We start from the raw sequence: 27146 nt of genomic DNA, 5'->3' as shown, positions 1-27146 counted from the left end.
TCTGGTCACTGAAATCACGCTTAACGTCAGCGTGTATGCAGTGCCAGCGATGAATATGTCTGACTCATCTGGTCCTCTCCAGAGACCAATGTCATGTCTCGTCCTATGTGATGAAACAAATAACTTAATCAAGAATTTTGGATGAAGAGCTTTTTCTTCCGTCAAGGAGGCTGATAATTTGGATAGACTGTGGTAATTGCTATGGTGTGAGATACAATGATAATGAAAAAGAAAAAGCCTTATAATGATAAAGTACTTTTTACCACAATGAGACCCAGGAGCACTGCTGTTGTTAAAGCTGAACTGCTTCTTGCTGTTTCTTAATCACTTTTTAAAGTTGATCTAAATTCATTTCAGTTATGTTGAAACCAAACCCAGAATGCCACATCCACAGGACTTTTTTTCTTTCTAGCGTGTAAGATGTGTGATTAAAACACCATGGGAGCCATAAAATAGTAACGTATCAGTTATTGATCGGTCTGCTTTAAATTTATCAGTTTAAATTTAAAGCAGACCAATCAGTTATTGATTGGTCTGCTTTAAATTTAACAGTTTAATTAAAGAAAGTTTTATAGCATTGACCTTATTAAATGGTTCTTCTCCTCAAAAAGAGATTAAAAAAAAATACATACACAAAACACATACTTTTATGTTTTAAGTATAAAAATTATTCACTCTTTTTAGCAATACTGACGCACATTCAAAGTGGGTATGTTGTAAACAATGTATCTTCTATTTTAATGGGAATAAATTGTGAATAGAACCAATAAGGTTCTAGTCAAAACAGAGGATAAAAGATCTGAATGATCAAAACACATTTTACCTACAAAGCAACAAACTTAGATAAGTGCTTGCAAACTTGAAAATGCTCACACTTCTGTTCCTAATGGAGAAAAACAGAAATGACTTAGAGAAGACCCTGAAACGCCAGAAGGTACCATCACTGTGACAAATGGGTCACTATGTACAATAGCATATATGGCGCTTGTAAGGGACAAGTCAGGACTTCACTGGTCCACTAGTTCCCTGCAGCAGAGGAAAAACATTTTCTTGGATCAAGCCATTAAGAATGGACAGAACATTAATAGATAGTTGCATTTAGTCTCCAGTTTTGCTTCCTAAACTAAAACAAAGATAAACCACCCAAGCTCCAAAGAAATTAAGAAACAAATCATGAAGATGAACATCTAAGACATACACCATTACTGGTGCCAACACTCCATCTTGAATCGTGACCTAAAAGGACTGCCTGCCCCGCTGGATTATACATTTCTGGAGGGCAGGGACCATGATCATGTACTGTAGCATCGCCTGTGGCATTCAGCTCAATGCCTGACACAAAGCAGTTATTCAGTCAATATCTACTGAATTGAGAGGAATTTAATTATTCCCTTTCATTGAAAAATGGCATTAGTTGGTCATGGTTACTACTTAGAAATCAATTTAGCTAGCTCGAACATCAGTACAAAGGCAGTTTGTAAGAAGTGCTTAAGTATGTTTACCCACTCTATTTATCTTCCAGGTGGAAGAGCTGTTATCCCACATGGCAGACTATGGGACACACGCGTATGTACATTTTATTTTAAACATTTTTTTCTCAACTCTTAGAACATGATGAGTCCCACAGGACTATGACTAAAGGGATTAAATTGATTTTCAAGCCAGCAGCTCATTGGGCTAATGTTCTACCTCTATGCCTGGCGAGCATCTCTCTGCATTTGAAATAATGTATTTATTGGCATTCTTCCCTCTGCTGAACTGTACTGCAAACCAAACAGAAGGTCAATGTTCATCCAAAAAAATGAACACATGACAATGCCTTACAGGAAGCTACATTTTTATTTAAAAAGTCTTCTAGGGCTTTAGAAATATATCGTTTAAAGAGCAGGAAGTTGTATAACCTATGTCAATTCAACCACTAAAAGTAAACATTTTAAAATGAATGTTTATACCAGAATATCAGAAAAACTACTTCTTTATGAAATACGTGTGTATATGTGAACACACGGATCCAGAAAATGGATCAATAAATATGTAATTAGGTATTTGCTTTCTACATTTCCAAAAACGTTAACCACTCAGAATTAAACTGCATTTTTTCCTAACTCATACCGCTCATTTGTTTATTGTCATTCACCTTTCCTGTGTGGCATTTTCAAGGCCTCCTTTTAAACTCTATGTAATTCATATCCACTTAGTCGTCAAACAGGAGAGAATTAAGTTCAAAGAGACTGACAGTGTCTGCTGTTGTGACAATGTATTTCACTGCAAATTATTCTTTATTCCTGAAACTCTGGTTACTCTGTTTTAAATTTCCTAATTTCACGATAATGCAGTTTACCCTAATTCCATTAAGGACTGTCACATTTCATAGCACAATCTTATCTTATAATATTATTTCTGAGGCATTTAATCATATATAATGTAATTACATTTCTGCTGCATTTAATCAATCAAACAATGTAATGCATTTTCTTGTAGAAAATATGCACCCATGTATTTCATTGAGCAATAAACATTGTACTTTGTTCTGAAACGTAACTACGTATAAAAATATCTTTAAAAAATATGATCTAGGTGAATGAGAATCATGCTCAGAAAAATCAATGTTATTTGTAAAGAAAGTGGAATAAAATGCCACGCTAGTCCTTTAAGGCTTAAGTATAGTAAATATGGAAAAATGCACATGGAATTTAAAATAATTCAGGTACTTATTTATTAAATTTCTCTGGAATTCAAAATAAGAGTTTTAAATGTGATTTTTAAACATCCTGTAAGGTTTTAAAAAATTCTTCAGTGGCGCTTCCCTGGTGGCGCAGTGGTTGAGAATCTGCCTGCCAATGCAGGGGACACGGGTTCGAGCCCTGGTCTGGGAAGATCCCACATGCCGTGGAGCAACTGGGCCCGTGAGCCACAACTGCTGAGCCTGCGCGTCTGGAGCCTGTGCTCCGCAACAAGAGAGGCCGCCATAGTGAGAGGCCCGCACACCACGATGAGGAGTGGCCCCCGCTTGCTGCAACTAGAGAAAGCCCTCGCACAGAAACGAAGACCCAACACAGCCAAAAATAAATTAAATTAATTAATAAAAAAAAAATTCTTCAGTAACTATCAAAATGTTTTTAGTCCCTTACAAAATGTTTTCAGTCCCACCAATGCCATGGCAAGAAGCTTTCTAACAGTAGTCAAGAGCAGTAGCCTCAGAAACACAGCAAGGGTGCTATGGGTTTTCATCCTGATTTTTTACGAAAACTTATCCTTATTGGTCACCTGATTTTTTTTAGGTTCTGGCCCTATAAGCCAGGCTTTGTATGGACTGGTTATCAATATTAACTATCAGTAAACTATTTCTCTTGAACACATAGTCTAATGGCGGAAGCTACTAACTCTTAATGTGTCTATTTTGCATTCTGTACACTCCCCAAACCACTGACCTAGCTTCTCTGCAGGCTATGGAAGTGATAAAGTAGAAAAGTTTTGATATCTTTTAACAGTTCTTCTACATTTGTGAAATACTGTCTTTGAACTTTATGTACCTTGTTGTCACCTTAATTATCATAGATGATATTTTCAAATTCAGAAGGAATGGATTTTTATTTGATGGTTATAGAATTCAAATTATGGAGCTCAAGATATAATTTTACCATCCTATTAAGTTTTTAAAAAAATATATGTATAGTTATTATTAATTCCCTTGATATTTTTATTTCAAGTAATTTTTCTCTTTTCCTACTTGAGAAAACAAGAAGGTAAGCAAATCATTCAGAAATATCACAAAAGTGTTATTTCTTCACTTCTAAAAATGAGTTAAAATAGCCCTTTAGAAGGTAAACCTAATTTTTTCTTACCCAAGATCACATTTGGAAGATATTCCAAATATAAGATATTCCAAATATAAGATATTCCAAATATTCCATATAGCCAAAATATTTTTAAAAGGCAAATCAATTAAAAGAAACACTTCAGCTGAATGGCTGGACCACTGAGTTCTTTGACATCAACCTCTGGTGACACAGTCTTCTAATCTAAAAGCAATATATATTTGACATGCACACACATATATATGTTTTAGTATTCCCTTCATTAAACAAAGAGCAGGAAGTCAGACCACAGCTATTTACCTTTGATGTATAAATGACATGCTAAGAGTGTATAACAAACAAAGAGCCATAGTCATTCTCCCAGAACATTTGGAACCTGTCTGCAGAGCAAAGCATACCAGTTATGTTAATAGGAACTACATCAGCCTGGACTGTTTGGGCCTGCTGTCGCATCTTCTCTTCCGGTGTTGGCAAGGGAAGTGGTTTGGTCCAGTTGGTTTGAGTACTAAGGTCAGAGAATTCACTTGAGGTTGGCGTTTTAGGTCTCCTGGTAGAAAGTCTTTCCTCTTCCGACGAAGAGATAGAACACTGCAGGGGAAAAAAGTGAGAGGAAGCCATAGGTGTGTAAATGCTGGCAGAAACATTTAAAAATACATTTCTTAAAAAAAAAAAATTAAACTGATTTGGAGCAAGCCATAAAAAAAAAATTGGTCACATTTAGGAACAGAAGCAACGGTTTGCAAGAGAACCGTTCATCACCTTGGGTATGACCCATAATATATACGATTTGCAGAGGCCTTAGTCTCTAAGCCATGAGGACTGCAAAAGGTTTTGCTGACCCACAAAATTTTTTAAGTTCTTCCTGTTTTTTTCTATATTTACTGTGATCAGAAAGCTTTGGATTTAGTTTAACATTAGAAGCCCAGAGAAACATCATGGGTTTGCCCATCAGTTTCTATTTTTATTAAAATTTCATTTTGCTCAAAGTAATTTCTAGCCTCAATCTCATTTCCTTTAGGCTCTGACCTCAAAGAACAGTTTGAAAATGAGAGAGCTATTGTTGTTCAACTATCTGTGCTCTTCGGAAACCATTTATATGGGAAAAAAAAAATCAGTGTGAAATTGTTAAATTATAAGAAGCTGACTGAAGCTCTGCTTGGAGCCTTACCAAAGTCCCATGAAAACATTTCTAGCAGTGTCTGTTTTCATACAGATTAACATGCTAACTGGGGAGCCCTTGTCAACACCTTTCTTCCTGTAACATCTTAAAAAGTGTAAGCAAGAAAGTTGTTTTGGCAAGCATTTTATGATGAACTTCACCATGGCTCCAGGAGCTGGTTCTATGACAAGAAAACACCAAGAACTCAAAAGAAATGTGACGGTCTCAGAAACAGCAGCAGTAATAACAACAAAAAAGGGTAATTGACTTTTGTTGGGAAATGGCAGGTTATAATCATAATAAACGCTTAAGGACTGCTTTTCAAGTCAAAAGCATTTAAACTAACTACCACCTAAGGCAGTTAGGACAGGTTTTCCTTAAAAATGAAAAGTCAATAAACCTTCCCAAGGGAATTCCTAGAATACTAGCACCCAGGTCAATACAGCACCCCTCAATCACACAGGCCCCCAAAAGGGTAACTGCTATCCTGACTCCTAACACCCCAGCTTCATTTGCCTGTAATTGAATTTTTTCTAAGGGAAATTATATTGTATTTTCTGTTTCATGACTTATTTCTTTCACTTAACATTATGTTTGTGAAGATTTTTCTCACTCACTTTACAGTTAAGTGATCTTGAAGCTGTTCCTAAACACTGAAGTTTACTTGGCTGTAAAAAAAGGGCTATCCTCCCTACCTTCCACATCCCACTAGAGGTATTCGTGAACCTAATGACATGATAGCTGTGGAAAAGGCATTGTGGAAATAAAAATATAAATCATATGAATAGACATCTCGATATTTGAGAATTTATATTATTATATTATATTATTAGTACATAAAATGTATAAAATGATAACCTAGTTTCCTTGCCACCTAAGGAAAATGTGAAATGTTTGTAATTAAACTGACAATATACTCAATTTATAATGAGCATATGTTACTGACATCCTATTATGATACTAAATTGCACCATATCTATTCATATTTGATCCAACACTGGTTAAAATGATCACAACTCCTACAGATCCTTGAAAGGCAATCAAAGGGATTTTTGAATCAGCAGCAGCAGCTAAGCCATACCGATGTAAATCAATTATTTCTATCCTTTTTGCAGTTGTGACACTCGCGTTAGGTTTGATTTATAATACTTATTATCTACCCTTATGTTGCAGATGCACAAACACACACATACACAAATTAAAATTAATTTTGAGAATTTCATGCAGTTTGTGTAAAGGTCACATGTCTGAAGTTGAATCTCAGTTTAGTAAATTAGAAGTTACTCTGATTTTCTGATATCTATAGATAGAAATAATTTTTCAGGCAACTTTGAAATATAGCACAAATTTTAAAGGCCATAAGAAGCAAATCCTAATCAAAACGGTCTGAAAGAAAGAAAAGTAAAGCTTCAGCTTGATGGAGAATAAATAGCATGGTGACACCCTACCGAGAGGGTTCCCTTTTCCGTGTGACGTCTGCTGAGGGAGGTGAAGAAGCACTGTTCTGTGGTCTGTATTTGGCTCAATGGGGCTCATCAGCCTTAGTAACCTACCTTTCTTTCAGTTGACTGAGAGTGTGAGAATTGATAACTATCACAATGATATAGTATTTCAGTTTAGCCTCGTTGCCATGGGATGATGACCAGGGACCGCTCCAGTATGACCAGTGACAAAGATCATCTATTTTATAAAGTGCTCCCTTCCTTTGCAAGAAAACTTCCCAGACATGCAGGTCACAGATAAAGTTATATGCAAATGGGACCGTTATACAGTGCCACAATCTACTAAAGAGAAATAAAAAACCAGGATGGTACAACTTCCAGAATGATCTGACTCTCATTCTTCTCAGTATTTATAAATGCAGCAGGGGAACAGGAAAAACCTCAACCATCTCAATGGCAGAACACATCACAATTACTCCATTAAGATGGATATTGTAATGCTCTGGATTATTACCTTAGCCTCTTAACTGGTCTCCATGCTCTGACCTTGTTGGCCACCCTCCCCTTCTCCCCACCGCCCCTTTAATAGTCTATTGCTCAACACAGAAGCCAGAGGGATCCTTTTAAAATATGTCAGATCCATATATACACTACCAAACGTAAAATAGATAGCTAGTGGGAAGCACCCACATAGCACAGGGAGATCAGCTCGGTACTTTGTGACCACCTAGAGGGGTGGGATAGGGAGGGTGGGAGGGAGACGCAAGAGGGAGGGGATATGGGGATATATGTATACGTATAGCTGATTCACTTTGTTACACAGCAGCAACTAACACAACAATGTAAAGCAATTATACTCCAATAAAGATGTTAAAAAAAATAAATAAATAAAATATGTCAGATCGTGCTGCTCCTGTGCATCCTTACTATAACCTATGAGACCCAACATGACCTATGAACTGGCCCATTGCTACCTCTGACCTCATCTTCTACTATTCTATCCCTTATTTATTCTACTCCAGCCTCACCATCCTCCATCCAGTTCCTTGTACAAACCAAGCACTCTCTTGCCTCAGGGCCTTCGCACTTGCTCTTCCCTTAGACATCCTCACAGATAGCACCTTCTTATTCTTCAGGTGCTTAGTCAAGAGTCCCCTTCTTGTTGAGGTCTTACCTGTTCACTTACCTAAAATTTCAACTCCTCCCCAATATTTTATATCCCCCTTCTCAGCTTTCTTTTTTCTCTTCAGTACATATCACCAGTATGCATATATTTTAGTTATTCACCTTGTTTGTCTCTCCCATGAGAATGTAAGTTTCAGAAGGCTTTAAATCAGAATTGCATAGAGAGCTATTTCACAATTTTAGCTAAAAAGGGGGTCACCATTTAGTAACTGATTGCTCAATGCCTTGCCCTGGGTTACAGGCTTTATAGGAATTGGTACCTCATTTAATCTTCACAGCATTAGCCTTGTTTTGTAAAATAAGGAAATGGAGTAAAGCAACTTCACTTTTGGAAAGTTCACAAGTGGGCAACTGGGATTAGAACCCACATGTGCCCTCAAAGCTTCTGCTGTCAAACAGTGTAAAATAACAACTTGGCAATATTTGCAATAAATTACTAGGTTTTCTATCTAAAATTAAAATCTCCGGACTTCCCTGGTGGCGCAGTGGTTAAGAATCCGCCTGCCAATGCAGGAGCCATGGGTTCGATCCCTGGTCCGGGAAGATCCCACATGCGGAGGAGCAACTAAGCCTGTGCGCCACAACTACTGAAGCCTGCAAGCTCTAGGGCCCACGAGCCACAACTACTGAGCCCGTGTGCTGCAACTATTGAAGTCGGCGTGCCTACAGCCCGTGCTCCACAACAAGAGAAGCCACCGCAATGAGAAGCCCGCGCACCGCAAAAAAGAGTAGCCCCCATTCGCCGCAACTAGAGAAAGCCCGTATGCAGCAACGAAGACCCAACGCAGCCAAAAATAAATAAAATAAAAATAAAATCTCCATTTATATCTCTGAATAGAACAAAACCTTTAAAAAAGCTAGAGTAAAGTCAACAGTGTGGTGTAGTGGATGGAACACTACACTCTGGAGTAAAAAACAGTAAGTATCAGCATGCTGGCTCCGTCATTTACCAGCTGTACGTTTTGAGCAACTCAAGCTCCCTGTGTTGAGAACAGAGTAACTTAAATAGTGTCGCCATGCTTCATGTTAAGGGATCCCTCAGTACAGGGTAAATTATTTTTTTAAATATTGAGTTGAAAGTGGTCTTGCTTTCAAAACTTAAATGCAGTTTTAAAAACTGTAAATTGATCAGTAATGTTCATTAACACCCCATATTCTTATCCTGGAAGGAATGGACAGTCACAAATGAAACATAAGAAACCTCGATTTCTTGTGTCAAATTGCTTAATTTACAAAGGGAGATCACCTGCCATACCAGCAGTTGTTTTGTGAATTTTGGATGCTGTTAAGTCCTGCATTTCTGAGACTACTAGGTCCTGTCTGGAAATCAGACAAGCTCTCACCAGATGGATGGTGGGGCCTGAAACATGGTCTCTTTGGCAGATGGCCAAGTTACCAAAAATTGGGCTTAACTATGAAACACATATGCCCACCCAGGCTTTTTTTTTTTTTTTTTTTTAAATCTGCTATGCTTTTAAAAATTAGAAAACCTAATTATAGCCAGAGTTAAGGTTAGCATTCATTTAGCAATTATTACATAAAAATAGATATAGAACAGATGAAACTATATAGAGCACCATTTAAGAGGAAACCCACATACCTTCTGGTCCTTTTTATAGGACACTTACTTAGTCCATGGTGTTTTTCTCTCCAGAATTAAATCTTTCTTGGGTCAACTCTTGCTTTTTAAAGATTCTAGATAGTTTTATAAGGCACCAAAATGTTTGGAGTCTTTTTTGGCTATATGCTTCTTCCACTGTCAATACACTTAGACACAAAAGATCCTGACTTCATTCTCTTCTCTCCATATTCCTCCCCCCGGCCTCCTGGGCCCTGGACCCAACAACAAAAACCAAGGGTAGTGGTTTGGGGGGATCCACACAGAAGCACAGTTCATGGCCCATCCAGCAGCTCCACGATGGCCAGGAGGTGGTTTCCACATTCACATTATTAAATAATTTCAATTGTTCCTTCTCTCCTACTCAGTATATTACCACAAACCTAGCCTCTTTATCATGGGCTCTAAACTTTCTTACCATGTACTGAATTAAAATATTTTGGATTTAAACAATCACATATTAAGTGAACCTAAATGTTCAAAGTGATAATGTAATTTCTTACTTTTAACGACCTTTTATTATAATAAATCATATATACAAAGTATGTAACATAACATGAATTTTTAAGACCCTACTACCCAACTCATGACTTAAAATAGTACCAAAAATTGCATCCACCCCATATTTTTCCCTGCTTCCCCCAAGGTAACCATTCTCCTGAATTCTGTTATTTATCATTCCTTAAATTTTTGTTATGTGTGTGCATAAATATGTCTAAATTACATATTTAGACTTGCTTGACTTTATAAAAATGGTACCAGTCTCTTTGTAGTGTTATTTGCCTACCATTATGTTTCGAAGACATATCCATGTTGTTGTGTGAGCTATAGTTAATCCATTTCACTGAAGCCTACATCCCATTCTAATACATTTATTTATCCACTCTTTTACTGATGGCTGATGGGTTGAAAAAGATGTTCTTCCTATTATCTCAACAATACAAAACTCCCCTAACAGAGTAGTTAGCAGGAAAGAGCTGTAGCTAAGGCTCAATTCTGCATACACTCATTGTTTGAGGGAAAACAGGGGCTGTGGAGTCACAGATTTGGGTTTTAATCCTAGTTCACTTTTGGGGGTGAAGGGTGTGTTCACTATCTTGATTGTGGTGATGGTCTCCTGTATGTATAAATATGTCAAAACTTATTAAATTGTATACTTTAAAGATGTGTAGTTTATTTTATGTAAATTATACCACATAATGCTCTTTTTAAAAAGAGAGAGAGAACTCTGTTTCAGGGTTTAAAAGCTATGTGATCTTAAGCAAGTGGTGTAATCCCTCCAAGAGGCATTTGTGACATGTGCACAATGCAAGCTACCTTGCATGGTTGCAGTAAGTATTAAGTAGACTCACAGACAGCACCGAGCCCAGACTCCGAGCTTTTTTTTGTGCCAGGTGCTTCGCTCCATACTGGGAATATAGAGATCAGCACAATGAGAAGGCTGTGTGTCCGTCCCCCCGTCCTGCCCCAGTCTAGAATGGAGGGCAGATATGAACACAGCCCATTCCAATTTAATGGGATGTGTGTAGCAAGAGAAACCGGAACAAGTTATGAGAGACACCCTCACCGTTTGAATGCGTAAAGGCCTGGAAATGACAGACCCCAATCTTCCCACCCTGCCTGCAAAGGTACAAAGTAACAAGTGCCACAAACTGCAGAGCAGTGAACACAAGGAGCCAGCAAAGACTCCTCTGTGCTTCCATTGTGTCCTGAAATTACTCACCCAGAGAGACCCAGTAAGAAATGACTGTATCTAGAATCATCATAAATGTTTTCTAGATGGTAAGTTACCCTAGGCTAGGGGCCCTGTCTGGATACTGAGACCAAGCAGGACTTAAATGGTTTTTGAAAACAATAGCATGAATGAATGAATATCAGACAAGTCAAATATAGAAGGAAAAATGACAATGGCAGGCATAATGTGAAGGCATTGGGTAATTTAGTAATCTTGCCCTTTTATTTCACCAATATGGTGCAATGAAAAGAAATGAAATATAAGGTGAGAAGCCCTGGGTCATGTCCTCTCTGACTCATTCTGGCTATGTGATCTTCTTGGGAAAGTAATTTCATATATCTGAGTCTCAGTTTCCAGATGGTTAAAATGATAGTAATAATTATTAAAGTACCTATTTCATGGGAGTTCTTGTGAAAATGAGATATAATTTTGAAAAAGTTTTAAAGTATTTCACTATCATTATAAAGTTAGTACCAGTATAACCACTGGTAGTTCTACACGTAGATAACCTGTGAAGACACAATTAGAAATTTTTTAGTAATTGCTGAAACCTCTCAAATTCACTGCCTTAGGTAGGAAATTCTATGTGGGTGGAATAAAAGGCTCAGAGTGACTGAAAGAGCGGCCAATTTTCATAAAACCAGACAGTTTATAAGACACTTGTCATCATCATTTGTGCATATACTGTGCACCAGGCACCACGCTTAAGGATCTTACAAACATTAATTCACTTCAACCTCACAGTCATCCTCAAGGTGGGTGAGGTAATCATGCAATTTATTATCAAAACCAGAACACCTTTGAGAGTGAAAGGGGTGCTTTTAATAATCACACAGAAGAGCAGCTGTAAACCAGACTGTCCTGAGCAAAACCAGAACATGTCGTTTATGACTCTTCACAGTTGAGGAGACTGAAGCTCACAGAGGGAAGCAATTTGCCAAGGCCACCAGCTTCGACAGGTGGAAAAGCTGCCCCAGACCGGTGTTCTGAAGCATCACCTTATACAAGCCTCCTCCATGTGCAGTCACAGAGTAAGGCTACTGTCCTTCTGTCGTCTTCTAAGTCCTCCTTCAATTTAGATACCTCTTATCAGTGAAGACTAAAACAGAACCTGAGATGCCAGTTCAAAGAAAAACAGAAACTAGAAAAGAAAATTTCTGTTTCTATCAATACCATTAAAGCCAACGATTTACTGCCACAATCCCAGTCTAATTTATCTGTTTGAGGGGGAATTCTACGCAAGAGATTGAATAATGACTGACATTCTTTCTGCTGAGACAATGGGGCCTCTATGAATGTTTCCTTGATTCAGTGAAGATATTCATCAAACATAACCTCCAACAATGGCCGTTGGAGAAATGCCTTCTCAAGGAAGTGTTCTGTCATCTATAACTGAATTTTCTTCAAAGACCTGAATAACCTCTTTGGTAGTACCTGGTACACACTGAAAACTAAAAGAACAAAAAAATGTCAAGGCTAGGACAATACTAAAGCAATGCCTTACTCTTTGATTTCACAGTTGAATAAAAAGGTATTTTGTGAGATTTCTGAATCTCTTTGCAGACAGCATTTTTCATGCAGCATGTTTACTATTTAATGATATATATAACATATATAGTTGGAAATATTTCAAGCAATTTCTTTTCTTGCTACACTACACTACTTTGAAAGATACACGTGGACATCATTAGCAAAATACCTTTCACCACGCCATAAACACAAGTCCTATTTGGGAAAAGTTTTGCATTACGATAATTATTCTGGAATGATTAGCCAGAATAAATAACCAGAACAGACGTCCCCTAAGTTTTCTGTTCTAATTTATGTCCTTAACTTTTGCCCTATTAGCAATTCTCATTTTAGGAGAGTGCTTCTATCCTACGCAAATAACAGATGCTTAATTATTTCTTGAATGCAAGTTAGATGCTTTTTCATCCTAATTTTGCTGTCAGACCATTTGTCCCCTAAGCATTTGTTAACTTACCTGTCCCTTCTTCTCTATAGTTCACTGTTCTCCTCACCATAGCCCTACCTCCACTGCCCACCTGGAAATACAAAGTGGAGGGTTTCCCCAGTAGAATTTTCCCTCTAAGTTGACTTCTATATACTCCATGTTTAAAATGATCCCAACTGTTAGAGTGACATTTAAGGACATGATTGCAGTTAGGGGTCTTGGTCTTAACGTGGAGACCATAAACTGCTAGCTTGGAGCCCCTCGTACAGTTAATGGATTCCCACCTGATCTCAAATGCCAACTTCATCATATACTAAATCCCTAAAGATTTAGGTCTACTCCTGGACTTTATAGTCTGTTTTTAATATTCTGTCCTACTGGTCTGTATATTCAGGTGCCACACTGGAGTGATTCTTGACTCTTTATGTTTTAATACCTGGTCAGGCCGGTTCTCCTTCCCCCACTGCTCTTCTGTTTTACAGCTTTCCCAGGTAGGAACCTTGGACTCAGTTTCTCCAGTCCTCGCCCTCCTCCTCCCATCCCCTAAAATAACTCCAAACTAAAACAGAACAAAACTACTCAACTTTTTACAGTTAAGTCCCCTACATATGAATCTTCAAGTTGCGAACTTTCAAAGATGTGAACCGTGTTCACATGCCCAATCACTTAAGTCAGTTCACATATCTGGCATACATTGTCACATGCGTGCATCCTCTACAAGTGCTTATGCTTTTGTGTACTTTACTGTACAGTACTGTATAGAGTGCAGTAGTACAGTATCTTTATTTCAAGCCCAGGATGTCCGGAAGCAAGTGTAAAAGCAGCGGTGATGTAGCTGGTACCATACTGTACTTTTCAAGGTACTATACTGTAAGATTAAAAATGTTTTCTTTATTTTTTGTGTTTGTTTATACGTATTGTGTGAAAAGTATTGTAAACCTATTACAGTACAGTACTATATAGCCGATTGTGTTAGTTGGGTACCCAGGCTAACTTTGCTGGACTTACGAACACACTGGACTAACGAACATGCTCTCGGAACAGAACTCGTTAATATGTAGGGGACTTACTGTATTGGTATTGTGTTAATTTTTTTTTTTTTTAAAGGATTTTTTTCTTATTTATTTATTTATTTATTTATTTATTTATTTATTTATTTTTGGCTGTGTTGGGTCTTCGGTTCGTGCGAGGGCTTTCTCCAGTTGCGGCAAGCGGGGGCCACTCTTCATCACGGTGCGGGGACCGCTCTTCATCGCGGTGCGCGGGCCCTTCTCTATCGCGGCCCCTCCCGTCGCGGGGCACAGGCTCCAGACGCGCAGGCTCAGCAATTGTGGCTCACGGGCCCAGCTGCTCCGTGGCATGTGGGATCTTCCCAGACCAGGGCTCGAACCCGTGTCCCCTGCATTAGCAGGCAGATTCTCAACCACTGCGCCACCAGGGAAGCCCTTGTGTTAATTTTTAAAATTAACTTGGGAAGAATTACAGCTCCGATCTCAGAGAACAATTTTCCACTCACTACTTTCTAGATAAAGAAATTAATGCCTTGAAGGCCCAAGTGATACATCCAAAGAAATGCAGCAAGTGGCAGAGCTAAGACTCGAAATTTGTCTCCTTAACTCCTAGAATAACACCATCTCTTAACTTTAGCTTTTAACTTCCCCCTTCCTCACCATTCACAGCCACTCTTTGGATCTCTAGGTCCTTAGGACATCTTGCCTGTTGCAGTAGTCTATAAATATTCTTCTTACACACCTCACCTTCTCCCAACACCTTCCCCATTTCGTGACTGCCCAAGCCAGAAGAATTTCTCTTTCGAATGTCACTATATGACAAACACTTATTGCATCATGTTAATATATGTAAAACTTTTCATTCTGGTGAGTTCTCCCTACCTGAGAGGCTCTAAGTTTCTTGAGGCAAGTACAGATATCTTATTAATCTTTGCATTTTGTAGTAGCAGGTAAATGCTATATACATTAAGAAACATTTATTCACTGGCTGCTGCTTCTTCCTGGAATGTCCTTCTCCAAGACTTCTGCATGGCTCACTCTTTTAATCCCAATCACCTCTTTGCTCAGGAAGGCCTACCCCTTTAATTTAAAATTGCAACCTCTTGTTCTGTTTTATTTTACTCTAGAGCACACGTCACTAGTACAGCACCATTGCTTATTTATTCTCGGTGTCTAACCATCAAATCAAAGCACCATCAAGGACGAGGATTTCTTTTGTTTGCTTCATTGTTACATCACCAGCACCTAGAAGAGTCCCTGGCACACAGAAGATGCTTAATAACTACTTTTTAAAAAATGAATTATAATTCTGTGTTTAAAGTACTGAGGTGATGGATGTGTTAATCAACCCAATTGTGATGGTCGTCTCACAAAGCACATGTATGTCAGATCATCACATTTTAAATATATACAAATGTATTTGTCAATTCTATTTCAATAAAGCTGAAAAAACTTAATCTAAACAAAACAAAATCCTCACCATGTGATTCATCTTCTGATTTTAATTTTCCTTACACCAACAAAAGAAAAGTAAGTTTTTAAAATTATAGGCTAGATGAATTTTGAAATAGCTGCTTTTCCTATTATAATAAAAGACCTTCTTTGTATAGATCTTCCTCAACTTACGATGGGGTTTTGTCAGATAAGCCCACCGTAAGTTGAAAACAAACGTCAAAATGTATATAATTCACTAACCTACAGAACATTGCAGCTTAGCCCAGCCTACCTTAAACATGCCCAGAACACTTAACATTAGCCTACAGTTAGGGCAACTCATCTAATACAAAGCTTATTTTATAATAAAGTGTTTAATATCTCATGTAGTTTATTGAATACTGTACTGAAATCAATACACTGATTATGTCCCTTTAATGAATTCCTTGGGTCCTGAACTTACCTTTTCTGGACTAATTTTAGACTTACAGAAAAGTTGCAAAGATAGTATGGAGAACTCCTTGTGTACCCTCCACCCAGTTTTCCCTAATATTGACATATTACATAATCATGGTACATTTGCCAAAACTAAGAAATTAATGTGGGATAATACTATTAACTAAAAAACAGACTTATTCTGATTTCACCAGTTTTTCCAACTTATGTCCTTTTTCTCTTCTGGGATCCAGTCCAGGATCCTCTGTTGCATTTAGAAGCCTTACCTTTGGATCTGGTTCTTCATCCTCATCTTGATAATCATCGCAGAATGGACTGGAGTTGGCTGCAAAGGTGGGTCCCTGGGAGTAGTACTGAGAACTCCGGTAGCCATCCCGCCGCAGCTTATCACATTCTGCAGGGGTACAGGCCGGGGAGGGGAGAAAGGGCTTTAAGAACCGGGATTAGTTTAATCCTCCTTACTTACCTTTCCTAGTAATATTTCTCTACGTATAACACAATTTCAAAATAATGACAATATTAATAATAAAAATGATGATAAAAAGAACTAAGAATTAGTAAAGCAGCTGCCACACTCTACATGCCACATTAATACACTTCAAAGGGATTACCTTTACACCTCACAACAACCCTCTGAGTCAACTTTAGGGTAATTAAATCACTTGTTGTGTAATGTTATGCAAGTAAGCAGTGGACTCAGAATTTGAATCCAAGGTCTTACTTACCGTAATTTTTTTTCAGTTTTATTGAAGTATACTTGATTTACAATGTTGTGTTAATTTCTGCTATACAGCAAAGTGACTCAGTTATACATATATATATATCCTTTTTCTTATTCTTTTCCATTATGGTTTATCACCAGATACTGACTATAGTTCCCTGTGCTATACAGTGGGACCTGGTTGTTTATCCATCCTATATATGATAGTTTGCATCTACTAATCTCAAATTCCAATCCTTCCCTCCCCCACTCCCTTCCCCCTTGGCAACCACAAGTCTGTTCTCTATGTCTGTGAGTCTGTTTCTGTTTCATAGATATGTTCATTTGTGTCATATTTTAGATTCCACATATAAGTGATATGTGATGTTTGTCTTTCTCTGACTGACTTACTTCACTTAGTATGATAATCTCTAGGTCCATCCATGTTGCTGCAGATGGCATTATTTCATTCTTTTTTATGGCTGAGTAATATTCCGTTGTATATATGTACCACATCTTCTTTAACCATTCATCTGTCAATGGACATTTAGGTTGCTTCCATGTCTTGGTTATTGTCAATAATGCTGCTATGAATATAGGGGTGCATGTATCCTTTAGAATTAGAGTTTTATCTGGGTATATGCCCAGGAGTGGGATTGCTGGATCATAGGGCAACCCTATTTTCAGTTCTTTGAGGAACCTCCATACTGGTTTCCATACTTAGCTATAATTTTTGACATGATACAATTGATTTAGTAATTCCACATCAAAAAACACAAGCAATTCTCATGCTAGGCTTGTTTTCTAGACTGATTAGCTGGAAGTGACAAGAGAAATCATGGATTATAATGCTCTCATTTTGTGTTTACTTCTCAATTTAACTTTGATGCTAAACAGCCTATAATCACTGTGCAGAATTTAGTTAGTACAAGCTGGCTGGCAGTCTGAGATGTCTTCCGGTCCACAGAGGAATGCCTGGCACCACTGAGTGGAAGGCAAGTAGCAGCCCTGGATCACAGGGGGGACCAGGGCCACTGGCTGCTCAGAGATTAGAGATTCTCTTCAAGGAGCAACAAACCATTGCACTGATAACTCCCATGGGTGGGGGTGAGCACAGAAAGAAGAGTTCTAATGGCTTTTCAAAGCCCCAGGAGCTCTCCTATTACCCAGATACCTCAGAGGAGCATTTGCCTTGCAAAAGGATTCCCCACAGGGTTCCTTTAAATATCCAGCTTGGTAAAGGAAGGTGACATGTGTTTGGTTTTGGACAAGTTCCCTCTCTGCACAGCTTCACAAAACCAGGCACCTAATGGCACAGAACTAAAGTAGGGCATCTTCAGAGTTCCCTTCTAACACTAGGAGCTAAGCTTCTTCTTCAAAGAGAAGATGAATAGTTGCTTTAGTGGAGGGATAAAAATTCTGCAACTGGAGAATAAAAAATTCCTCACTCTCCTGTGCTATCTACCTCACAGTGGGAGTGGAGAACCAAACCAAAACTATAAATCAGATTTTTTAAAAGCCCCATGGAAATAGTCATGAGGCTCTTTTAGAATGCCAACTAACTAAAAAATGTACTGATAATCATAAGAGAGCTAAACCCTACTACTTCAGTTACTTATGGGCTGAACAATGTGTGGGCTGGCAACCACTGTTAATACTGGGTAAAAGAGAAAATTAAAAAAGAAATTTCGGAAACTTCCAGAACACATTTTTAAAAATGAGGATTTACTAACACTAACCCTTTTCAGTGAGAAATACTTTCACATTTTCTCCAATATTTGACAATCTCTCTGCAAAAGTAGATAGTACAACCAGACTCTATACTCTCATTCTACAGCGATGTTACGTGAAGCATGATGACTAGTTTTCAAATGGTGTTCTGTGCAGAGTTCTGGGATTCTGTAAATATTTGATTTTATTTTTTAATCTTAAAGCTAAGATAAAAAATAACAGCTCCATAGTTCTACATGTCATTAACTTGTATTGCTAAATTAACTTTTCTGTAGTCCTATAAAACTGAAGTCGCCTAAGGATTCAGGGTGAACCTTGTATAACAAACCAATAAAACCTATTACCACTGGCAGCTACTTATCACGTAATTCAGTGCTTTCAAATAGTTGCCAAACAAAACAAAATACAAAGTGAAGGCCAAGGCCCTTTTAAGCTAAGTCCTTTTCTTGTTCAAAATAATCCTTTCTCCCCTCATCCACTGACCTTATAAGTACAAGTCTCAAATTATAGAAGTTTATAATATTAAAAAATCTGTTTCACGTACCAGATGCCATGTAAGAATGTGTTTGAAAAAGATTCCTCTGCAAGGGACTGCTAGGCTAGATCATCTCTAAAGGTGATATTAGTTCTGATATTCTTGGCAATGATATTAAAAATAAGCAAAGTGCTATCATCAAAAAGACAAGAAATAACAAGTGTTGGCAAGGATGTGGAGAAAAAGGAACCCCTGTGCACTGTTGGTGGGAATGTAAACTGGTGCAGCCACTATGGAAAACAGTATGGAGGTTCCTCAGAAAATTGAAAATAGAACCATCATACGATCCAGCAATTCCACTTCTAGGTATCTACCTGAAGAAAACAAAAACACTAATTCAAGAAGTTATATGTACTCCAATATTCACACAAACATACAGAGGACTATTACTCAGCCATAAAAAAGAATGAAATCTTGCCATTTGCAACAGCATGGATGGACCTACAGGGTATTATGCTAAGTGAAATAAGTCAGACAAAGACAAATACTGTATGATTTCACTTATATGTGGGATCTAAAAAACAAAACAAACAAACCAGAAACAGACTTATAGATACAGGGAGCAAGTGGATGGTTGCCAGAAGGGAGGGAGGTGGGGTTGGGCACCACCCAATAGGTGAAGGGGATTAAGATGTACAAACTTCCAGTTATAAAATAAATAAGTCACAGGGATGTAATATACAGTATAAGGAATATAGTCAACAATACTGTAATAATTTTGTATGGTGACTTATTAGGATTGTTTTGTAATGTATTTAAATATTGAATCAGTTTGTTGTACACCTGAAACTATATTGTACAACAGTTATACTTCAATTAAAATTTTTTAATTAAAAAGAAATTTAAAGTAGTCTAATAACTTGATACCTGTTGAATCTTAAAAGACCAAAATATTACAAAATTATTATCCGTAAGTTAAAAGCATGAAAGGCTGACAATTATTAGTATTTCCAATGTGTGTCACCTTTTAAGCCTAGTTTAAAAGATAATGCCTTTTTTCCCCCAAGATTAAGTTTATGTCACAAAAATATTTAAATAGTAGTATAACAGACAGTAGCATATCAAATGAACATGATGCTGGTCTAAGATTAAATTAGGCCATATAGGGACTTCCCTGGTGGTGCAGTGGTTAAGAATCCGCCTGCCAATGCAGGGGACACAGGTTCGATCCCTGGTCCAGGAAGATCCCACATGCCACGGAGCAACTAAATCCGTGCGCCACAACTACTGAGCCTGTGCTCTACTGAGCCCGCACGCCTACAGCCCGTGCTCCACAACAAGAGAAGCCACCGCAATGAGAAGCCTGCGTACTGCAATGAAGAGTAGCCCCTGCTCCCCTCAACTAGAGAAAGCCTGCGCACAACAACGAAGACCCAACGCAGCCAAAAAAAAAAAAAAAAAAAAAAAAAAAATCAGTCCATATAAATTTATGGCAGATGACCAATTTTTTATACCCTTATCAGATTTCTGCAATCTAGTAAACTCATCAAATTCCATTGCCATTTATCTTATTCCAACTCTACGGGAAATCTAGGAAAATTTCTTCCTGTCAAGTTGCAATGGCTCTCAGTTTCTAAACCACGGCTTTGTTCATTAAAAACTCAGTTTATTGTCTGTGGAGTGAGATGTAAGTGAGTACTAGCCATCATGAATAAACAAAGACTTTTCAAACACTGAACTGATGGTAAGAGCAAGGCAAAGCATAATTTAAAGCCAGGTAATGCCAGTAACCACAGGAGGGAAACACGATACTAAATGTAATAGAAGCTCTGTCTTTAACACATACGTCTCTTGCAACAGAAATTAAGAGTAAAACCATGCTATTGTTCTCACGGTACTACTTGGATAAAGGTGTCACTGTTTATTGTGTCCTCTGGTTTCCCAGCCACAAATTTCTTCCTCCTTCCTTTCATGTCAAACTATGTTCTTTAGCGCAAGAACAATGGACGAATACCTTGGTAGACCAAAGTTTTTAATATAGAAGCAAAAAATACTGTCATAGGATTAGATGGTTACCTAAACATCTTGTGAATTTAATACTGTTCTGTCCTCCAAACCTTCACATATTAAACTATTCTTTAGACTTTCTGTTTTAATATTTTTAGATATGCTGAGTCTGCTGCAAGAAGATTTAGAGTTATCTTCAAAATCACTTTCTCTACTGGAAATCCTTGATGAATTTCCACTCTCTCTGTTTTGCTCCTCAATGTATTGAATTAGTGACAATGCGCTGGAATATACAGCAGTCACAGACAGTTCCAAAATCCCAGTGGCTTAATACAACAAGAAGATTCTTTCCTGCATGTTCCCCGGTCCAGGCAGAGCTACTGGGGGCTCTGCTCACCAGTCACGCAGGGACCAGGCCGAGGGAAGGTCCTTCTCAGCTTGTGCTTGCACCGTCACGCAGCAGCGCTGGGAGAATGTGCATTTCACACTGGCTCTGGGAACTTCTGCCAGAAATAAGCAGAGTTTACTTCCACTCTTATTTCTTTGGACACAACAAGCCACACACACAGCCATACCTAACTTCAGAGGGGACAAGGAAGGGCAACCCTACCTCATAAGCAAGGGGGAAAATGAGACTATCCCACACCAGCTCTAATGATTCCTCCAAAAAGAGGGACAACACTGAATCTATGATTTTCCAGATTCTTGTCACCCATTCTCCCAACACTTACTAAGTGTCTATTTCCAATCCTTCTTGAATGAGATCGAGAGGCTTTCGATGTGGAATTTGCGATGAAAAGCTACCCTGCTGTGTTTCAGTAACAGGACGTTAACCTCTGGGAGGGACTCTATGGAGAAGCCGCTGAGTGTCTGGAATCCAGACAAACAAGGCACAGCTCACCACCTGTGAGACCTGGGGGACAGCATTTTAACCTCCTGGAAACTCAGATCCCACCTCCAGCGCTGGCACATTACTTCTTCTGGGAAGCTGTCATCAGAATCAGTCAACAAATATTTCCAAGTACTTTGCTCTTTAAGGTGAGAGACTAGGTCAGGGTGTGTCAGGACTCTGCACAGAACCCTCCACCTGGCCGGTGCTCAAAAAACAGTCACTGCTGTCAGCATTTACCACGTAAACCACAACTACCTCAAACTCTCCCACTTTTAAAAGCCAGAAAGCAATTCCATAACAAGACCTGCTTGGCTACACAGTTGTCTTTTTCTTTTTTAAATAAATTTATTTATTTTATTTATTTATTTTTGGCTGTGTTGGGTCTTCGTTGCTGCATGCGGGCTTTCTCTAGTTGCGGCGAGCGGGGGCTACTCTTTGTTGTGGTGTGCGGGCTTCTCATTGCAGTGGCTTCTCTTGTTGCGGAGCATGGGCTCTAGGCGCGTGGGCTTCAGTAATTGTGGCATGTGGGCTCAGTAGCTGTGGCTTGCGGGCTCCAGAGTGCAGGCTCAGTAGTTGTGGCGCACGGGCTTAGTTGCTCCGTGGCATGTGGGATCTTCCCGGACCAGGGCTCGAACCCGCGTCCCCTGCATTGGCAGGCGGATTCTTAACCACTGTACCACCAGGGAAGCCCTACACAGTTCTTTAAGATTCTACAGTTTGACCAAGCTGTTGGCTACATCTTTACCAAAACATCATGAGGTTGTATTGCTTTTCCTAAGTGAGTATGACACTCATACGGGGATTCTCTTACTGTCAATGGCCTGAACATTTATTTCTAACTCCTCTCTATCCAAGAAAGAGCACAAATATTTGAATTAATCTAACTACAAAATTTACAAACCTAATCAGTTTCATGTAACACAAAGCCTTATACTTAGGGGCATTTTTACACTGAAAGAGTATCAGCCAGGTGCTTGGTTAATGTATTTGATATATTGTAACTACCAAAGCAAGGAGAGAAAAGGATCAAGGTTCTTTGATCTGAAAGTATGTGCGCTGGGTTGAACTGTGTCCCTAGAAAAGATATGCTGAAGTCCTAACCCCTGGTACCTATGAATGTGACTTCACTTGGAAATAGTCTTTCCAGATGTAAGCATGTTAAAATGAGATCATTAGAGTGGGCCCTAATCCAATATGACTGATATGTTTATGAGAAGAGGAAAAAGAGACACCAGGACCATTCGGAGACACACTGACACAGAGGGAAGACAGCCTTGTGAAGACAGAGGCAGAGACTGGAGTTATGCTGCCATAAGTCAAAGAGCATGTGGGATCACCAGAAACTGGAAGAGGGCAAGGAGGGATTCTCCACTAGAGGTTGAAGGGAGCATGGCCCTGCCAACACCTTGATTTTGGACTTATAGCCTCCAGAACTGTAAGACAATAAAGTTCTACTGTTTTTGTTTTTGTTTTTAGTTCTACTGTTTTAAGCCACCCAGTTTGTGGTACTTTGTCATCGCAGCCCTAGGAAATTAACCCAGTGTGGAACCAGGAGATGCTAAGATGTGAAAGACATTCATAAGGATCTTCAAAGAAATGGGGCAGGGGTGCCTTTGGCAGAAATCGTAGAGCATCATGGAAAAGAAACTGACAGGAATCGGGCGTCTGGAGATGCCCGTTTGGCTACTGAAGAGCTGTGCAACTCTGGGCAAGAAACATCTGTCAGCTTCAGGACCAATCTCTAAGGTCCCAAGAAAAGTTACCCTTTGTAGTAGGAAAAGGCGAGATGTAAAAACAACTCTCAGCAGACATACTAACTACTGTGTATTAATAATATTGACTTTGATTGAGGGCTGCCTATGAACAAGCCATTGCTCTAAGCACTTTACATACACTAAATCATTTACTCTGCACAATGAGCCTAAGAGATGGGGATAATAATTATCTACATTTTACGTACGAAAACCTTGAGACACAAAAAGAACCTTGCTCCAATTGGTGGAGCCAACATTAGAATCCAGGTATTCTGGCCCCAAAGCTGGTGCTCTTTCCTGAGAGTATCAACTTGCTTACGACGAGAAACCACCCTCCTTCATATCTCTCTGTACCACACTTAATTATGTATAAAATAACATTAGCCTTTATCTAGCAAATCAGTACATTCACTTTTGGGTTTTAGTTTCCTTAAACTCTTTCCAAGAAAGAAAAGATGTTAAACTAGTTTTATTATAGTTTTTCCCCTATACTTACATTTCCATAACAACAAGAACAAAAATATGAGTACAAAATGAAATAAGTAAATGTTCTCTAAAAGAATGTTGGTATTTAAGGTCTACTAAAATTGAGATTAGAGATGGACTCTTAACGTTTCCTCAAAGGGAAAGCAGGTTTGTAGGTGAAAACACTGCATATCTCAAATGGGTAATGAAAATATTAAAAGACTCAGAATTTTAAGATGAAAAAGAAAATCTTTTGATCCCTTCTGGAGGTTATTTTATAAATTCTTCAATTTATATTAATTATACATATTAATGTATAATGTATATTACCATCATCAGTTCCCAAACCCTCTTATAGATGATGGCATGCTTACAGGGGACCCAAGTCTCTGTGTTACTTCAAGACAGCTCAATCAAAATCCTTTGAGGTTTACGTCAAATCCCCTTTTCCGCAAAGCCTTCCCTAGTTACCACAACGTTCCATGCTAGCCTGAACTCTTCAATATTATAAACCATATCACACACTTCCTTAGATCCTCTGCTGTGCCAGGTTCAACTGGTGTTTTTAACGAAAGAATAGCAAAGAAAAGGAGTAAGGAGGTAGAGTAGCAATTACTGCCAAAAAGGCAGGATCGAAGCTGGAAGAAGTCATTAGCCCCTAAGACAATTCTCTTTTCTTGGTTCCTCATGTATACTCCAGAGGAAAGCATCCCCGTCCCACATTTATCTGTTAAGTCATAAATGTTTATGAATCATCTACTGTCTGCCAAGTGCTGTTATAGGCACAGGAGATTCCACAGTGAACAGAACAAACAAAAATTCCTGTCTTCATAGAGCTTATGCTCTAAGAGGTCACAGACAACAAACAGTAAAAAGAACCAACTACATAATACATAAGAAGGTCCAAAGTGCTAAGAGAAAAATAAAGCAGGGAAGGGCATAGGGAGTGGTATTGAAGCAGGGCTACCTGAGTGGTGACATCTGAGTGAAGAAAGTGGGTTCCATCACCCTGAGAAAGAGCTGGAGGGAAGAGTGATCTGGGCTGGGTGAAGAGGAAGGACAATAGGAGATGGTTAGACAGGTAAAGGGGGAGCAGGTTACACAGGGCCTTGGAGGTTCCTGTAAGGACTCTGGCTGTCACCACGAGGCCAGAGGGTAGCCTCTGGAGACTGCCAACAGAGAAGTGACATGATCTCACCTGTATTTACCACCTTCCTCCAGATGCTATGACTCAGCTAACAGTACTCAAATACATGAATTCCAACTAAACCACAATAAGAGTCCGAACATTACCTGTATGAGGAAAAGTAAATCACCTAGTGATGCTAGTAAAAGCACACTGGCATTTTTACCATTGATCTGTATAATTTGTCATAATTAATTTTTTCATATTTATAATTCCATAAGAGACAATTATAAGTGAAAAATTTCATGAATTTATTATAAAGACTTTGAAATATACTCTGAGAGAACAAAGTTTTTAACTTAAATAAGTGGTTACTAAATTCTGACTTACTTAAGTGAAAGATAGAAGGAAAAGGAGGAGATGGAGAAAGAGAGAAATTGAATGCAAGGTGGGAAGAAAAAGGGATTCGTCGTTTATACCCTAAGGAAATGATGTGGTAAGATGAGTGGATGCTAAAAGGGAAAAAAGTGAGGTTTGCTGAACGTTAGCTTGTCTGAGTAAGAAGAGAAAGCAATGATAAAGGAAGTATTTAAAGTGAGCAGCACTGCTGTCCTTAAAAAACTAAAAATAGAGTTACCATATGATCCAGCAATCCCACTCCTGGGCACATATCTGGAGAAAACTCCAATTTGAAAAGATAGACGCAGTGTTCATAGCAGCACTATTTACAATAGCCAAGACATGGAAGCAACCTAAATGTCCATCGACAGATGAATGGATAAAGAAGATGTGGTATATATACATAATGGAATATTACTCAGCCATAAAAAAGGATGAAATAATACCATTTGCAGCAACATGGATGGACCTAGAGATTATCATACTAAGTGAAGTAAGTCAGTTAGAGAAAGACAAATATCATATGATATCACTTATATATGGAATATAAAAACAATGATACAAATGAATGTATTTACAAAACAGAAATAGACTCATAGACATAGAAAGCAAACTTATTGTTACCAAAGGAGATAGCAGGGGAGATAGCGGGGGTAGGGGAGAGAGATAAATTAGGAATTTGGGATTAACATATACACACCACTATATATAAAATAGGTGAACCACAAGGACCGACTGTATAGCACAGGGAACTATATTCACTATCTTGTAATAACCTATAATGGAAAAGAATCTGAAAAAGCATATATATATATATATATATATACACACACACACACACACACACACACACACACACATATGTGCAACTGAATCACTTTGCTGTACAATTGAAACTAACACAATATTGTAAATTAATTATACTTAAAAAAAAGAAAACAAGCACTGCTGCATTAAAAGGCAAAAGGACTGGTTAAGAAAGACTGTTTTGTCATTTTTCAGGTTATATGTATAGTGGTGGTGTATACGAGCATGAACTGCTAGGAAAGTGCTGAAACATTCAGGTCAAAAGCACAATGTTGGTATTTCACAACAGTACAGCATTTTAGACGTACCATACTTTAAAATCTGAATGTGGTTTCTTTTTAACAGTATTAAATCTTTCATAATCCTCCTCCTATAATTCAAGGTCATTAACAATTAGGAGGACTCCAGTTCCAAAGTTAATTATAAATAGTGGTCATGATGTACTGCTTCAGTGAGAATGTTCTGTGATGAACCACAGTCTAAGAAACTCTTTTTTTCAGATCACTGATTTTTAAAGCCATTACTGCTGATGACACTTAATAAATGCGTTATTTTCTAAACTGAAAGCCCTTGGCCGTCACTATTTGATTTGTGTGTAAAATATTTCTGTGGGAATTGAAGGAAAGCAGATATTATACCTGTCTTACGGATTATAAAACACAAGTGTTTTAAGTTTCTGGTAGATCCAGGTTTCCAAACTTCTATCCCAGTTATTTATCCATCAGATTATCAGTGACAGGGTCAAACGCCAGTTCTATTACATATCTTTGTCCGGTACCAGAGAACTGAGAACATAGAAGACTACAAACATATATTTAGAAGAAAATCAATAATCAGTTCCAGTCCAACAGCTGTATCAGGTCTTATATAGCTAAAGATTCTAGTTTGAGCTTTCAAGTAACAAGCATGTAGGAAAAATTTACTGCACTCAAATATTATGCTCTGTAAACATTAGGGAACTTATTTTCTTAATGAAAAT

The 27146-nt window shown here is 38.3% G+C and overlaps 1 protein-coding gene across 7 annotated transcripts in view; it reads right to left on the bottom strand.

Moving 5' to 3' along the window:
* The window catches only part of NHSL1 (NHS like 1), a 246699-nt gene that overhangs the window by 18579 nt on the left and 200974 nt on the right, over positions 1 to 27146 (bottom strand). For all 7 annotated transcript variants that reach the window (XM_057527882.1, XM_057527884.1, XM_057527883.1 and 4 more), the window contains exons 3-4: positions 16078 to 16205; positions 4217 to 4406 (exon numbers count right to left, since the gene is read on the bottom strand). In XM_057527882.1, coding sequence (XP_057383865.1) covers positions 4217 to 4406; positions 16078 to 16205 — 318 coding nt within the window. The remainder of the gene's footprint in view (positions 1 to 4216; positions 4407 to 16077; positions 16206 to 27146) is intronic.

The sequence above is a fragment of the Balaenoptera acutorostrata genome, chromosome 14, assembly GCF_949987535.1.
Source record: "Balaenoptera acutorostrata chromosome 14, mBalAcu1.1, whole genome shotgun sequence".
Taxonomy (NCBI): domain Eukaryota; kingdom Metazoa; phylum Chordata; class Mammalia; order Artiodactyla; family Balaenopteridae; genus Balaenoptera; species Balaenoptera acutorostrata.
This window is presented reverse-complemented; position numbering and strand designations above follow the sequence as displayed.